General features: G+C 35.6%; 1 protein-coding gene across 1 annotated transcript; it reads left to right on the top strand.

Moving 5' to 3' along the window:
- Positions 1 to 335: 335 nt before the first annotated feature.
- Positions 336 to 16,941, top strand: LOC124444703 (nuclear pore complex protein Nup107-like). Its single transcript, XM_046995335.1, has 39 exons — positions 336 to 533; positions 644 to 702; positions 792 to 855; positions 943 to 988; positions 1,081 to 1,212; positions 1,555 to 1,601; positions 1,748 to 1,804; positions 3,484 to 3,555; positions 3,639 to 3,705; positions 4,715 to 4,806; positions 4,894 to 4,958; positions 5,121 to 5,198; positions 5,580 to 5,646; positions 6,186 to 6,257; positions 6,348 to 6,442; positions 6,548 to 6,620; positions 6,940 to 6,990; positions 7,294 to 7,356; positions 7,557 to 7,650; positions 8,007 to 8,092; positions 8,235 to 8,294; positions 8,778 to 8,855; positions 9,749 to 9,859; positions 9,974 to 10,043; positions 10,260 to 10,327; positions 10,684 to 10,728; positions 10,806 to 10,844; positions 11,009 to 11,105; positions 13,067 to 13,173; positions 13,332 to 13,382; positions 13,472 to 13,574; positions 13,878 to 13,966; positions 14,081 to 14,152; positions 14,444 to 14,497; positions 15,115 to 15,189; positions 15,318 to 15,362; positions 15,656 to 15,721; positions 16,390 to 16,557; positions 16,641 to 16,941. The coding sequence occupies exons 1-39, from the start codon at positions 423 to 425 to the stop codon at positions 16,743 to 16,745; spliced, it is 2,994 nt and encodes a 997-aa protein (XP_046851291.1). The 5' UTR covers positions 336 to 422; the 3' UTR covers positions 16,746 to 16,941.
- The last annotated feature ends 599 nt before the right edge of the window (positions 16,942 to 17,540 follow it).

The raw sequence follows: 17,540 nt of genomic DNA, 5'->3' as shown, positions 1-17,540 counted from the left end.
TCGGTTAACAGCAATTAATTTTAAACGAGTCGCGGGAAGGAGTCGAAAAAGAGCGAAGCAAATTTAAAACAACCCATGATGTATTGGTCAAAAATGATCACGTGCTATAATACTACGAAGCGTTCCAAAAAGAACAGACACTTTAAGGGAAGCTAAGCAGCTAATCTTAAAAAATCAACGAAACAGAGTAAAGAAAATGCAGATTAAGTATACACATGAAATATCACAGGAATTAAAACAGAAAATCCCGAAAAATGCCTATTGCATGGACAATAGTGAATAATTTAAGACAATTTATGAATCTTTGAAATTCAAATTTTAGCAAATCCAAATGGTAGCACTACATTTAAAATGGCGGACAAATGATCGACATTTGAAAGTTAAGTTGTGCAAACTTTTCTGTTCCTGTTTTTTGCACGAATATGCCTTTGACAAGAAGCTCCACTGCAGCGCTTAGAAAATCTTTGAGCCAATCTCGGCGTAGCGATGAGATCAACAACGGGTCTGATTCAAGTGTGAAATATATTTGGCAGGTTCGAAGAGCAAAAGGAAATACTTTTAGTATTTTATCTACTCACGTTGCGTGTAACCTAATTATAGTTAGGAGAATAGCTATTACATATCCGTGTTTTCTTTTATTTAGCGTTCCGAAGCTCATCGACAATTCAATCCATCAGAGATGAGCAGAGCAAAAAATCAAAGGTTTTGTTTCTTTATCTTTATTTAGTCATAAGTGCGACAATGCTGCGGCCTAGTGGTGGTACTGGCCTCATTGTTATTATGCTATGTAGGTTGTTCAGCAGACCTCAAGATGTTTCTTCTGAAGCTGATGAAGGTGAAACTGATGTTCTTGATGTAAGTCTTACTCAAGATTGATTACTGTTTGAACAATTGCACGGATTTCTCGTGAAGTGCTTTTCATGTTCCCATGGAATTGCTTAGGTGGACAAAGAAAAAGGCAGAGAAACAAAACTCAACATAAAAAAATGTATCCTTTCTCTCTTTGTGTGCATTGAATGTGTGCTTGTGTGTTGCATATTTGGATTTGCTGAAAGAGATCTCTTAACAAATGCATTGTAGCTTTAAAAATGTTAGACGATGCAGTTGCAACTCCAAGACGCCTGGGATCACCTTCCCTTCGACCAATCAGTACTCCAACATCAGTCCTTCAAGGAAACCAGCCTCCATTGCATGCTCTAAAACATAGCTTATGTAAGGATTGAGACAGATTGAAGTTTGTTTGTTGACAATTTTTTGCTTTTCCTATTTTTCTTCATCTTAAAATTTCTCTCTTTGTTTTTCGTTCAATGTTCTATGATTTTTTGTTTGTCATTCTCCTGTCATTTGTCTTGTTTTTCTTATTTTTTCAATCTCCTCAGACGTTTCTTCTTCTCTATTCAACATTCTTAATCTCCCTTTTTGTTGTCCATCAAGATGACCTCTCTTTGCCAAACTTGCTTTTGTTTTGAATATGTTTGAAAACAAGAGTCCTGTCATTTAAAATTAGAGAATTGTAAGCAACAATGTCAAATAATTTTTTTTCTATTTTTGTAGACACTTCAAGTCAGTCGTCTTTAGCTGATGGTAGTTTAGATTTTCAGGTGTTTATGCTTAAAGAAACATATCTATTTACACAGCTTTTTTCAATCCCACCATATGCTTGTATATATACATATTTTATTTAATATCATTATTGAAAGTAGATACAAAAGTTTTGTAGCTTTGATCTGCATTATGTTTTTCATAGAACACTGCGCCTTTTAACATGTTTGGAACAACACCCAGGCATTCCAGACTGGCTCAGGTAGAAAGGAAAATTGATAAAATTGATATAAATGGATTAGTCTCTTCTTGCTTTTAATAATATTTCCCAAGTAGACAATGCAGCCAAACATTGCAAATGTAGTCAAATTTTGTCGACTGTCGTTGAATGTAGTCAGGTGTAGTTGAATGTAGTCTGGTGTAGTTGAATGTAGTCAGGTGTAGTTGAATGTAGTCAGGTGTAGTTGATTGTAGTCTGGTGTAGTTGAATGTAGTCAGGTGTAGTTGAATGTAGTCTGGTGTAGTTAAATGTAGTCAGGTGTAGTTGAATGTAGTCAGGTGTAGTTAAATGTAGTCAGGTGTAGTTGAATGTAGTCAGGTGTAGTTGAATGTAGTCAGGTGTAGTTGAATGTAGTCAGGTGTAGTTGAATGTAGTCAGGTGTAGTTGAATGTAGTCAGGTGTAGTTGAATGTAGTCAGGTGTAGTTGAATGTAGTCAGGTGTAGTTGAATGTAGTCAGGTGTAGTTGAATGTAGTCAGGTGTAGTTGAATGTAGTCAGGTGTAGTTGAATGTAGTCAGGTGTAGTTGATTGTAGTCTGGTGTAGTTGAATGTAGTCAGGTGTAGTTGCATGTAGTCAGGTGTAGTTGAATGTAGTCAGGTGTAGTTGAATGTAGTCAGGTGTAGTTGAATGTAGTCAGGTGTAGTTGAATGTAGTCAGGTGTAGTTGAATGTAGTCAGGTGTAGTTGATTGTAGTCTGGTGTAGTTGAATGTAGTCAGGTGTAGTTGCATGTAGTCAGGTGTAGTTGAATGTAGTCAGGTGTAGTTGAATGTAGTCAGGTGTAGTTGAATGTAGTCAGGTGTAGTTGAATGTAGTCAGGTGTAGTTGATTGTAGTCTGGTGTAGTTGAATGTAGTCAGGTGTGGTTGCATGTAGTCAGGTGTAGTTGAATGTAGTCAGGTGTAGTTGAATGTAGTCAGGTGTAGTTGAATGTAGTCAGGTGTAGTTGAATGTAGTCAGGTGTAGTTGAATGTAGTCAGGTGTAGTTGAATGTAGTCAGGTGTAGTTGAATGTAGTCAGGTGTAGTTGAATGTAGTCAGGTGTAGTTGATTGTAGTCTGGTGTAGTTGAATGTAGTCAGGTGTAGTTGCATGTAGTCAGGTGTAGTTGAATGTAGTCAGGTGTAGTTGAATGTAGTCAGGTGTAGTTGAATGTAGTCAGGTGTAGTTGAATGTAGTCAGGTGTAGTTGATTGTAGTCTGGTGTAGTTGAATGTAGTCAGGTGTAGTTGCATGTAGTCAGGTGTAGTTGAATGTAGTCAGGTGTAGTTGAATGTAGTCAGGTGTAGTTGAATGTAGTCAGGTGTAGTTGAATGTAGTCAGGTGTAGTTGATTGTAGTCTGGTGTAGTTGAATGTAGTCAGGTGTAATTGCATGTAGTCAGGTTTAGTTGAATGTATGATAAATATGAAAAAAGTATACAGAGAGTTGAGCATTATAAGATGTTTCTGTTGTGTTAAATTGTGCTAACTTTTTTGTTTTTTTTTGCTACTTGGTCCATTTATATAAAACTTTTAATATGGCCATGGTTGTAAATAAAATTATACACCCATCGCCATATTAAAAGTTTTATGTTGGGAAATTATATTTCTACTAAGAATAAACCTGTTTTATAAATAAATTAGAATGATTTGAATCGATTAAAATCGACATATTTTTGTTTACAGGAAAGCATATCATTGTTGAATGACAGTGGCCTCAGCAAACCTGTTACTCCCACTGGACGATATTTTGTAGATGTAATATATCAAGAAAGGAGTCATGTATTGTCTTTCTATAAATATTGGATATAAATGAAGATGAACATGTTGTTTTTATGTAGGATTTAGATGATAAAAATATGGACTTGTCGAAATCAACATTTGCAGATATGGATACTGTGAAATCAAGTAAATATTTCTATTCATGCTGGCAATAGAAGTCTTATATCAATAATTTCTAATTAGCAGCGATTTTAAAAAACACTTGAGAAAAACGACGATTTTTTTGAGAGCAAACATGTTTCGACATTATCAGAATGCCATCTTCAGTGCAGAATGATTAGTGTTAAGTAATATGATACATAATATGATATGAATAAATTAATTACAATGAGTATTAAGTATTAAGAACTATAACATAAGTTCTAAAAATAAGTATTAAGAACTATAACATAAGTTCTAAAAATAAGTATTAAGAACTATAACATAAGTTCTAAAAATAAGTATTAAGAATTTATAACAAAAATGTTATTATAAAGTAAAAATAGTGTTGTAGTGGTGAACTTGGATATTTAAATCGGGATTAGTTTTATTAATGTGTAGAGCTTCCTTGATTTTGAGTGAGAAAGTGGATTGATCAGTGTCGATGATTTTAAAACAGGAAGGTGAGAATTTGTTTTTACATGAAGGAGAGGCTTGAAGATGTTTGTAGATAGTGGAGTTTTTGTCTGTGTGAGTATGTTCCTTTATCCTGGTAGATAATTGAAGATGGCATTCTGATAATGTCGAAACATGTTTGCTCTCAAAAAAATCGTCGTTTTTCTCAAGTGTTTCTTATATCAATATTAGGAGTGTCTCGTTCTTTTGTTGAACCCAAAACTTTTACTGAGAAAGGAATGGCACTTGCGGTCATATTCTAAAAGCAGGCTCACTGAGTACAACGCAGAAATTTTGTTCTCGCTGATAAAAATGGTAACTCATTTTTCCATTGATGGCAAGATTTTTTCAAAAATATCCCTAATCAACCCATCATATGAGATGATTTAGAAATCACACTCTGTGTGAGTATGAGTGAGATTTTAGAATACAGAGAGTGTTAGAGCATTCTACTTAGTGCAGACACAAAATTGATGTGTGTTTAGACTTTAGAGCGCCAAAAACGCATCACGTGATCAACTCATTTGAAGTTTATTTATAGACTTCGACGACCTTCTCGAAGGTTTTGCAAAAACGCTCACTACCCTGACACATTCATCTCAAGTTTTCCAACTGATAGAAGAATATGAAAGAGTGAGTTTAGTTCTTAAGAACTACGTTTGAAAGATGCAATCTTGTTTCATGATGTACATGTCACGTTTTGAACATTCTTTTACATAGATTTGCGACGAAACTGCCTCTTCCATATACAGTTTTGCTCGGAAAAGCACTCCGGGCAGACCAAGGTCGGTTTATCCATAGAAAAAAGTGCTCTTTTAGGAAACTTGAATTGTTGTGATTTGTGAAAGAGCCTGATGTCATGGCTCATGTTGCATGACGTCATGGGACATAAGTGTATGACGTCACTACATTACACCATTAGTGCTTTAACACATTTTCTTCCACAGATTTTCCAAACGTATAAAACATTTGGATGTGACGAATCAAGAAAAATATACGTGGCGGTTAATCTTGTATTTGTTTAGGTGAGGGTTTCAATCTTGCCCTTTTCGAAAGATTTCCTTTAGAATCAAAATGCGTTTTATTGTTATTAACGGCTTGAGTATATGTGGTCAATTGAATACGAAGTTAAGGTGGAAATATATCAAGTTGGTATATATGATCTTGGGGATATTTACTGCTGGTGTTTTAATGATGTCTTAGTAAATTCATTGACTAGTCTATCGCTTAATGATATGATGCCCGACATATTTTAAGGTGTTTTGCGTTGTCTTTTGAGGGTTTGCATCTGTTGGTTACATTCCCTTAGTCCTCATCGAACAAGTTAAATGCTCATGTTTCAAATGAATATTTCTTTTGAAGGAAATGAATATTTCTTTTACAGGAAATGAATATTTCTTTTGCAGGGATAGACTGGAGGCAGCTGAGGATTATGATGTTGATTTGGTGTCGGAGACGATGACTGGAGATATCGTTAGTGATGAGTAAAATCTTTAAATGTTTGTAGATGTAGGTCGTCCAGGTTGGTATAGTCCTGAGAAGGACTGTTTTTGTTGTTGTTGACTGACGTTTCGACAACCTTAGCAGTAGTCATCTTCTTACGTCATTGTATTGTGTGTACAGGAAATGTGTGGGTGTCAATTGTCGAAACGTCAGTCAACAACAACAAAAACAGAACCTTCTCAGGACTATACCAACCTGGACGATCTACATCTACAAACATGTAACGATACTCCCGGGTTTAAACCATTTACTTGAGTAAAATCTTTATTGAGTTGATTTCCCTTTTAATCTACGTACTCAAGTTTATAAAATGGACAGAAAAAAAGAGTGAGAAAAATTATTACATACTTGCACAACGTACGCTGTGATCGCCATGACTTCATGTCGTTCATCGGTTTAAAAAACGAGGCAATTGGTTTTCATTTAAGGGGTGCGGGGTGGAGTTTGTTAAATTCTCGAGAGAAAGTGAATAATTAAATCACCATTTATCCTAGTGTGCATCGTTGTAGGTCAGAAATAAAAGCGAGAAAGAAATAGTAATTGAGCTTTTCAAAAGAGAAGCGACCACTCGACGTAACCAGGTTCGGATAGAACCATTTTTTAGCTGATTTCAAGATATTATCATGCTTACGGCAGTGTGCAAATTGCATTCGTTTTTCTCGTGTTTTTAGCTGGTCATTGATTGGTTAGAGAAAAATAGTGAGGATTGGTTGGAGAATTTTATTGAATCGGAAAACGTGGAATATTTTGGAAACTTTTATAATTGGTAAACTTTTTCTCTGCCCATGATGAGGCATGCATATTTAACCACAATGCGCTGCGAGGTGTACTTTTTTGTAGCTTTTGTTTTTGGATGCTTGTTCTTTTGAAGGGAAAATACTCTTCACTTTCTGGAACAGAATGGATTGTCGACGACACCAAGACGTCCAATCGTCACTGAAATGGTGATCAAATTAAATTGTTACTTTGTCCGCGTTGCTCAAGTGCACGTTTTAATCCACCCGGTGGGGAAATTCCCCTTAAGGCTCGATGTGGAATAAGCTTTGTTTCTTCGTGGATAGTGTGTAGGGAACTGGCTCTGCCGAAACCTTTATAGGGGGATCTGACTCTACCAAAATCTGTAGTGTTCTCTTTTACTTGTGTTTTGAATGTATTTGCTATTGGTGTGACAGTTTTTAGACAAATGTCTATTAGTATACATGAATTGATGTGGTATGTGTATTCAAGAATTCTTTTGTGAATGATTTTGCTTTTTCTTTTTAGGATCCTGACGCACCCGCAAGGCAGAACAGGCCAATAGCGGATCTTGATATTGTGAGTGAATTTCGTCTTCACTCACTTTCCATGCAGCCTTTTGCAGGGGTTGATTTACTTTGGGAGGGTGCAAAAGCTTTGTTAGAGGGAGTATTCATGAGGGTGCCGATTTCCCAGCGAAATATAAAAATGAAAAGGAATTAGGCCAAAGGAATTTTAAAAAGTGTCAAAATTCAACATACATCTGACATGACACGCTGACATGCAGAAAGTAGACGATGAAATGCAATCTAAACTGGAGCACACTCCTTAAAAATCATCCAGGATCCATGTCTGGCTATTTGTTCTATGATTCTTTTACAGGAAGACGAGAAGAGATTGTTGAAGCACTTGTTTGCATACATCCGTGCTGGAAAGCTTCAACAGGTCTTGTAGAAACTGCTTGTTGCATACACAGAAATTTATGCGCTGTTTATCGCTCACGTGGGATTCGTAAAATAGAATCAAACTGTCGGCTGAATGAGCGAGTTCACTGTCAAGTTGACTACATTGTTTTGTCGAGTTCTTTCATCTTTCTTAAATTGCAATTGCAGTATTGCTCCTCGATAAATATATTTTTCTTCTAGGCTCAAGAACTTTGTATTAAATGTGGTCAGGCTTGGCGGGCTGCCACTATGGAAGGATGGAAATTGTATCACAACTCAAATTCTCTCAACGAAGGTATGTAAATCGATGTGTGTATCGAAGAATTGATGGCACCTGGAAAGAGATCTAAACATATGCGGATATGTTCCAGTGTCGTTGATTCGAAAGTACTTGTTTTGTTTTTGTGTGACATGGCTGTGATTATCAAGCACTCACAACGGTGTAACTGGTCTGTGTAGTTAGCGCTAAATCTCGTTTGATATTGGACATTTTTTATCATTGTGAGTGATGTGATAGACATTCTCTATCCGACGACATAAACAATCATACAAATCATTACGAATTTCCACTACACTAGACTGTATTTCCTTTATGTTCCCTTGTGTCTTCATCCATCAGAGATTTATTATTCGACAACTTCTACTTCTTAGACTGGAAGAACGGGAAATTTCAATCCGTCGAGGGGAACCCCAATCGTGACATTTGGAAAAATTGCTGTTGGAATTTAAGCGAGCAGGTACAATGTAGCAAGTACAATATGGTTCGTTTTTCATGTACTCCCCATCCCTACTCCCCCCCCCAGTTTCCCTCTCTTTTCGTGAGATATCACTGAAAGCGATTATGTCATGTGATATGCTGAGTTGAATTTATCAATTTAGGATTGTTACGATTCTTACGAAAGAGCAATTTATTCAGCACTAGGTGGAAATTTACAGCAGGTTGGTAGGTTTGACAGTTTCATATAACTGTTATCAAAGATTGTTGGTCATTTGCCATCAAAAGTAGTTATTTGTATTGATCAACTAATCTCCCAATACCAATGTTTCAAGCTAGACAGAGGTATCAAACTTAAAGGGCTTAGAAAAAAAATTTACTACTTTTAAAACTACAGCAGACTTCGTATAACAGTTTATGCGTATCTCTTTACATCGTCAAGATACTAAAGTTATGTTTTGTTTAAAATGTGCCATTTTGTTCGACCAGTGACGTCATGTTGCATAATCAGAATTTTAATTACCAAGTATATTTGATGAAATTCAACTTCAACCGTGCAAAGATACCTTCGTTAAGTAGTTTTTTACGATATTAAAGCCTTTCCCCAATACTTCAATGCGTCAAGTTAGGTAGAGAAATCACTTGTTATGTGTTATTGCAAAGTGCGAGCTACACTAACAAATAATGATTTTGTACATCTGTTGCAGCTGTTGCCTGTTTGTATCTCATGGGAGGACTGTCTATGGGCGTATTTTAAAGTTATGGTCGATGTTCGAGTTGAACAGGTTTGTAATCAATCGTCAACATTTATTTTCTTTCATTGTTCCTGTTTGTCCATTGTTTGTCCACTCCACCATTCCATTGTCCACTCACCATTCCATTGTCCACTCCATTCCATTCCACTCCATTCATTGTCCACTCCATCCACTCCATCCTCCACCACGTTCATTGTCCTCACTCCATTCTTCCATCCGTCCATTGTCACTCACTTACCACCTCCATTGTCACTCCCACCACGACCATTGTCCTCCACTTCATTGTCCACTTCTTCCATTCCATTGTCCTCCATTCATTCCATCCATTCCATTCTTGTCCATTCCATTGTCCATTCCATTCCTCCATTCCATTGTCCTCCATTCCTTCCATTCATTGTCCACCATTCCATCCATTCCTTCCATTGTCCATTGTCCACTTCCATCCATTCCATTCCATTCCATTGTCCATTTGTCCATCCACTCCTTACCATTGTCCACTCCCACCATTCCATTGTCCTCCTTCCATTCCATTCCCTCCTTCATTCCACTCCTCCACCATTCATTCCTCCACCATTGACCATTCCTCCTCCCCACCACGTTCTTTGTCACTCCCTCCACGTTCATTCCTCCACCGTTCTTTGTCACTCCTCCGACCGTTGTCACTCACCACGACCATTGTCACTCACTCACCACGACCATTGTCACTCACTCATCACGACCATTGTCACTCACTTACCACAACCATTGTCGCTCACTCACCACGACCATTGTCACTCACTCACCACCACCATTGTCACTCACTCACCACACAGCAAATGCTAACATAATCATATTGTAGGTGTAAAGTGTGTAGGTAAATTTGTTTGCACTAAGCTTTGTAGACTGTCGATATCTGTAGTTTTTTTGATTGAATTTAATTGCAGGAGTTAAGAACAAAGGCTGATCGCACATTTGAGAATTTGACCTCCGAGTACTGGGACCAAGTTTTGACCCAAGAAAAAATATTCAAAGAACTTCATTATAGCAAAAACGAAGTACTGTACTCCTGTTTAAAGCTAAGGATCGAGAAATCATGAAATTTCTATATTCCATTTATGAGAGATGGTTGAGTGCCGAAATTAAGGATCCTGTTTTGTACAATTCTCCAGGCAGTGCGCGATGCTTCGAATTCACAATATCACATCATTCAAAAGTACATTATTATCAACGACATTGACGGTGAGTGGAGAAGATACAAGAAAATATTCTAGTATTTCTTTTGACTGACTTATTACCAAACAATGTCAAAACGTGAGACATAATACTCTTTATGAGACAGACTCTTCTTGCATTTGATTACTTGATGCGGTAACTTTGCTTTAGTTTGCTTTACGTGATGTTCCCAGTGATTTTGTTGTGTAAAGTTCATGAAATTTATTTGATTATAAACTGCAGGACTTGTTGAGGAAATGTATGGTTGGGTTCGTGACGGAACATCGTCTTCACACATGCTTCGATTCATGGTAAGCCGTGTGGTACAATAAGGTATATCGTATTTCTACTTGTTTGCAGCACGGGGGGGGGGGTTGTGTGTGTGTTATTTTTATGACCTTTCAATCGAAAGGAAGCACAATAAATTTTCACGCGAAATTGCTAGCGCACACTAGTTCATGCAACGCATGCTTCAGTATCAATTTCTATTTGTTAAAATACGTACCTAATCCAGTGCGTGCTTTTTTGTTAATTTACGTTTTGTTACAGGCCTCGATAAAGTATTTCACTTCTTGTTAGCAAATATCCAACATAGAGTATTCCTGATAAACTAAAATTCCCGCAAACAGAACTGTATGTTGTTTTATTTGCTCTTAATGACATTTAGGCACATTTCATATTGCTGCTGAGAACTGTGGGCTTGGAGACCAAAGTATGTCACGTAGTTGGACAATTTCTTGTTTTTTAATCAATCGTTTTCGACATTTTTTTCCCGTATTTTTTTTTGAGGACGAGATGTGTCAATCGATTTTACAGTCGTTTGTCGAGGTTCGTGTAAAGGTTTCTTTTCAGTATACGCAAAATTGTCTTTTCATTAAAGTAAACATCCAAATTAGGGCAACACAATGTTACTCACAAAAATGAGCATTGCCTCTTCATCATAAACACATGAAGTGACTTCCCTTCCGTAATACTGATTTTTCTCTTGCAAGTTGTTGATCAAGGAAAGGCAGTTGAAACTCGTAGCTACTTACACTCGCCATCTTCCCGGTGATGTTCAAGTTGCTGTCTATTCAAGATTCTTGGAAGGTAGCTATCGATCAAATTAGAATATTTTTTTTAAGTTGAATGCTCATGATATAATTAGCTATACATCGAACTAGAATATTTTCTTTTTAAGTTGAATGCTCATGATATAATTAGCTATACATCGAACTAGAATATTTTCTTTTTAAGTTGAATGCTCATGATATAACTATCTATACATCGAACTAGATTATTTTCTTTTTAAGTTGAATGCTCATGATATAATTAGCTATACATCGAACTAGAATATTTTCTTTTAAGTTGAATGCTCATGATATAATTAACTATACATCGAACTAGATTATTTTCTTTTTAAGTTGAATGCTCATGATATAATTAGCTATACATCGAACTAGATTATTTTCTTTTTAAGTTGAATGCTCATGATATAATTAGCTATACATCGAACTAGAATATTTTCTTTTTAAGTTGAATGCTCATGATATAATTAACTATACATCGAACTAGATTATTTTCTTTTTAAGTTGAATGCTCATGATATAATTAGCTATACATCGAACTAGAATATTTTCTTTTAAGTTGAATGCTCATGATATAATTAGCTATACATCGAACTAGAATATTTTCTTTTTAAGTTGAATGCTCATATAACTATCTATACATCGAACTAGATTATTTTCTTTTTAAGTTGAATGCTCATGATATAATTAGCTATACATCGAACTAGAATATTTTCTTTTTAAGTTGAATGCTCATGATATAATTAACTATACATCGAACTAGATTATTTTCTTTTAAGTTGAATGCTCATGATATAATTAGCTATACATCGAACTAGATTATTTTCTTTTTAAGTTGAATGCTCATGATATAATTAGCTATACATCGAACTAGAATATTTTCTTTTTAAGTTGAATGCTCATGATATAATTAACTATACATCGAACTAGATTATTTTCTTTTTAAGTTGAATGCTCATGATATAATTAGCTATACATCGAACTAGAATATTTTCTTTTAAGTTGAATGCTCATGATATAATTAGCTATACATCGAACTAGAATATTTTCTTTTTAAGTTGAATGCTCATGATATAATTAACTATACATCGAACTAGATTATTTTCTTTTTAAGTTGAATGCTCATGATATAATTAGCTATACATCGAACTAGAATATTTTCTTTTTAAGTTGAATGCTCATGATATAATTAGCTATACATCGAACTAGAATATTTTCTTTTTAAGTTGAATGCTCATATAACTATCTATACATCGAACTAGATTATTTTCTTTTTAAGTTGAATGCTCATGATATAATTAGCTATACATCGAACTAGAATATTTTCTTTTAAGTTGAATGCTCATGATATAATTAGCTATACATCGAACTAGAATATTTTCTTTTAAGTTGAATGCTCATATAACTATCTATACATCGAACTAGATTATTTTCTTTTTAAGTTGAATGCTCATGATATAATTAGCTATACATCGAACTAGAATATTTTCTTTTAAGTTGAATGCTCATGATATAGTTAGCTATACATCGAACTAGAATATTTTCTTTTTAAGTTGAATGCTCATGATATAATTAGCTATACATCGAACTAGAATATTTTCTTTTTAAGTTGAATGCTCATGATATAATTAGCTATACATCGAACTAGAATATTTTCTTTTAAGTTGAATGCTCATGATATAATTAGCTATACATCGAACTAGAATATTTTCTTTTTAAGTTGAATGCTCATGATATAATTAGCTATACATCGAACTAGAATATTTTCTTTTTAAGTTGAATGCTCATGATATAATTAGCTATACATCGAACTAGAATATTTTCTTTTTAAGTTGAATGCTCATGATATAATTAGCTATACATCGAACTAGAATATTTTCTTTTTAAGTTGAATGCTCATGATATAATTAGCTATACATCGTATGTACCTTCGCGGTTAGACCTCACAACATAGACTTTGTATTCTCTGCTCAACGTTTTTAGACATAGAAGACAAATCCGACAGGAAACTCTGCTTCGAATTGGCTGAATCTGCTGGTTTGGACATTGCAATGATCACGAAAACAGTCGTCGAGAACATCTGTGGCAAGGTTGCAATTGAAAAGAATATTTTTATGCATGTCGTTAGTTTACACGCTGTTTAAATTTCGGATTCATTTTTCTTCTGAATTAATTATTGATGATGACTACGTGTCTGTTCTTCATAAAAACTAAGATTTTTTCCTTTTTATACTTCTCCTAAACGTAGGATGATTTCAAAGTGCAAGACGATGAAACACTTCACGTTGCTACGTCTGAGGTATGCGGGGTCTTTAGCGTTATGAAATCCGTTTACTTCGTGTTTTTTTTCCTTTCTCGTTTCTATGTATCATCGTTTTTGCTAATTAGGAAGACAGGCATAAAATAACAGCAATCGAATGGTTAATTTTTGATCCCTCTCAACGTGCTGAGGCCATCAAACAGAGCAATGCGATTGTTAGATGTTTTTTGGGTGAGCATTTGTATTGTGTTTAGTTGTAATCAGAGAACTTCATCCCTCTGCTTCCAGGACTTTGTCAATAGCTAAGCTTCAACTTAGGTAAATTTTTTAACATAAACATCGCTTGCGACGTTTCCTTAAATTCTTGTAGTAGGAATTTCTAGCCCGAAAACCAGGCTTCAACTCAGCCCGCAACTCAGCCCGCCAGCTTAAATCCTTTTATTCGATCTGTCGTCCCTGAAAACCTAGATTGTTAGTTTTGTTGTCTTTGATCTGAAGATTTTGGATGTGTTTAAATCGTTGCTATGCCAACAGCACTCAGGAAGCACGAAGCTTGTAGAAGCATATTTGAAAAACTTCCCGAAGACTCGATCGATGTTGTCCATCGTTATTGGCAAATGAAAGTTAGTATTCTTCTTTACAATTGAAGTATTTGACGTTGAAGAGACCGTTTGAATAAAGTCGCACCACAAAATCGATGTATTATCAAATTGATTTTGTTTTCCGTTTTTTTAAAGGCTGGAGATTCACCTCTGACTCCTGAAGACAACAACACTATCCGAGAGTATCTTTGCATCAAGGCTTATCTGGTTAGTAGTAACGTCGTTTTTCTTGTGTTATTTACCACATGCCAATTTCTTCAGTGATCTTTGAAATCTGCAGATTTGTTTTCCTCACCGAGTATTTCATAACTTTCGATACCATGGAAGAATATAGCAGCTTAGTAACTTTATGGAAGATGTTGCAAAAACACACTTACTTTTACTAATCTCGACATCTTGTGAAGATGAAATTTTACCACTAGTTAATTTCTGCAAGATGTATTTCAGTGATAATACAACATTAAACTTACTCCGGATTTTTTCAATTTTCATTTCAAGGATGCGTTAGAGGCATTCGACGTTTGGTTCGAGCATTTTCATCAAAATGCACCTGTAAGTAAGGTCTTCAATTGTTTAATCGTTATAATGCATATTGCAAAAATCAAACGCTTTAAAGATGGGCAGGTCTTGACAAGGGAATGGTTTAATCTTATCTTGTACCTTTTATAAACTACGTTTCATACCTCGCGTAGATTCAAAATTTTACATTTTTATCGTTTATAAATTTCATATATAGCTTTTTTTACTACATTGTAATTTAGCTTCTTAAACAATGAGTCTCACGTTAATGCTTTGCGCGCTTAACCGTTCATAGTGATAGCCACTTTCGAGACATTTAAAAGCGCGGCACATTTAGTTGTTACTGCAGCAATATATTTATTTCAACTGAAAAGTCTGGTGCATCATTTCCAAAGCGCGGTAGGCCAAGAAATGATGAAGAAATAGCAAGAGTGAAGTCAAAGTAAGACGTATTTTACATTTGGTTAGTCAGAAAACAATCTATAAACTTTTTTATCAGATATCGTCAGTTTAATGCCCGAAGCAAACACGAGGGAGCAAAACATTACCTTGAGAGTCATTCTTATGTATACGTCATTATGTATACGTCATTATATTTATTCATTTGCACATTGGTTTCTTTCTTCGATGCTTTGCATGTTCATTCATAGAAATTACCCAAATCTAAAGGAACCTTTTCCTTCACTGAAAAAGTCGCTTATGAACAAGAACTCAAGTTATATGAGGTAATCTTGAGATTTTTTTACGATATCATGGCTAGGAACGGCTGACATGCAGAGCCAGGGAATTTTCGAGCAAAAATATTTTTGCGCTCTCATCACTCGACCATCCTCACTGTGATTTATAAATATAGGCTGAAAGAGAGAGATGGCAAAGAGCTTTAGACGTACATACCAAGGTATGTGGCTCATCTATGTTTTTGACTAGTTCAGAGACCGCTTGAAGTCGTTGTGGAAGCGAATAAGTATCACCCTCGACTTTTATCGCCTGTTAGCTTCGATTGATTGACCTTTGTTTGATGATTTTTATCAATTAGCTGTCTGCTGCTGAAATTACGTATTAAGCACGTTTTGACAAATCAGGAAAGAGAAAGCTTACCAAATTCCTTGTCTCTCCAACCTTTGTAACCCCCATCCCCCCACTGTTACTGAAACCAGATGTATGAGTAATTAGGATGGCGTTTTGTTGTAGGAGACAACGGAACGCATATATAATGTACTTCTCTTTCCTGGAGGATGGATGGTGGATCTTGATGAGGTATTATAAGATTGAAATATATAATGATGTGTTGGTTGTGGTTAGAGAAACCTCTCATCAAGACCGCTCTTTCAAGAATGTTTGTTGGTAAAAAGTTTTGCCTTTTGCAATTTTCGAATATAAACATTGCCTAGAGTATTCTGAGTGCATCAAAGAAATTGTAAACCTTTGGAAACACTTGACATTCAGAATTTACGCAATTCTGCAGTAATTTATCTTCGAGGAGCCATAAACGCGATTGAAAGGAATTTCATGTTTGATACTCGCAGTGTACGGTAGCCGCGATTCCTTTGTTTTGTAAATGATACACGAGCATCTCACTTTTGGTAGGACTTTGCATTTGAGCGTAATTTATCAATTGAAATAGTCGCTCTGTGGTTAATCGAGGCATTTTGCAATCGAAGTGATTCTTCCACGTAATGGAAAATGCTTTACATTATTCTAATTTACACAATGTACGAAATGACTACATATACTGTAATGACTACAGGTGTATGAAAAGTTGCGAAGGCAATGGAATACCAAATGGCGCAGTTACTGATATTTAAATCATATGGTTGCTATTTCTCAATAAACCCCGTAGAACTATGTCTTGTCACTAAGATTATTGCTATCACCGTACTAGTGGCCTTAAAAGATAAGAGAGTACTGTCTTCTTATTATTACAGGAGGAAATTGCACGCGAATCGCGAGCTCGTCAAATGCTTCTATTACGACAACTGTGCATACCGTTTCTTACGTTTTTACTACAAAGCGTGCTCTCGTCTGCTCACGAACATAAACGGTGTTTGCAGCTTGCTGATATTATCGCATCTCCAAAATTATCTTTGTCCGATGTAAGTATTGTCAAGAAAGTTCTCATTAAGTGCCTTATGAAATACATATGTGACATTGATATTGACAACCTTGTTTTATGTAGGTGTTCCGTAAGGATGAATTGAGAAAACTTCTCTCGCTTCTGCGACAGTCATCGATTCACATACTGGAAAATACGAGCGACCCTTTAGGGTATGAGATCAAGTGAGATGGAAAATACGATTCATTTTGGTCGTGTGTATATGTGTCGATGATGCCTCAAATTAAAAGTCGTCGAACATTGCGTCTTTTAATGTTAATTCTGACGTATAAACAATATCGACTTTTGATCGATCCCAACTTTTCTACTCGTTGTAGTATCTGTAATAATCTCAATGTAGGAATTTATCTATTCATGTCTCAAATCGTGCTTCATGAACTGCATTCTTTGTCAATTGACTATCATGTAGTGGAATTTGCACGCTTTCAATTGACCTGAGGCCCTCGATCCATCCAGTTTCCTCTTGCGGTCTTTGATACAACAGATGAAGCTATTATTAGAGATTGTATACATGATTATATATTTAAAATATTTCATTAACGATACGTTTGTACGTCACAGACCGCAATAGGAAACTGTATGAATCGGGCTATGTAGGGAGTGTTGTTATTTATGTATGTTTTTTAAATTTTTTTGCTGCTATCGCGAGCAAAAAACGACCAGCATTAGAATGAAAGCCATGAACTTCGAAATTTTCTGGTAAGAATATTTTCATGGCACTTTTTTTTATCATCTGACTTGTTTTCAACGACGCATCTGAACGTGAACAGGACCGTCAAAGAGGTACGCTTTCGGATATACGATGAGATGACGTCAATAGTACGAAAAATGTGGGTGTATTGCATGCTCTTAAAGTCTTTCTGTTGACTTAGATATATGAAGATGTGACATGTTACTGCTATAAATAGCAATGCGAAGAACAGTATGAACAGACATGACGTCATCGAGTGACAAAAATGTTCA

This window comes from Xenia sp. Carnegie-2017, unplaced genomic scaffold, assembly GCF_021976095.1.
Source record: "Xenia sp. Carnegie-2017 unplaced genomic scaffold, XeniaSp_v1 HiC_scaffold_21, whole genome shotgun sequence".
NCBI lineage: Eukaryota > Metazoa > Cnidaria > Anthozoa > Malacalcyonacea > Xeniidae > Xenia > Xenia sp. Carnegie-2017.
Note: the sequence above shows the minus strand (reverse complement) of the source record. Positions and strands in the feature narration are given on the sequence as shown.

Coding starts and splice junctions, on each gene's coding strand:
- LOC124444703 (XM_046995335.1), top strand. CDS start 423: ATGCCTTTGACAAGAAGCTCCACTGCAGCGCTTAGAAAATCTTTGAGC. Junction 703..791: donor AGCAGAGCAAAAAATCAAAG/GTTTTGTTTCTT, acceptor TATGCTATGTAG/GTTGTTCAGCAGACCTCAAG. Junction 1,805..3,483: donor GGCATTCCAGACTGGCTCAG/GTAGAAAGGAAA, acceptor TTTTGTTTACAG/GAAAGCATATCATTGTTGAA.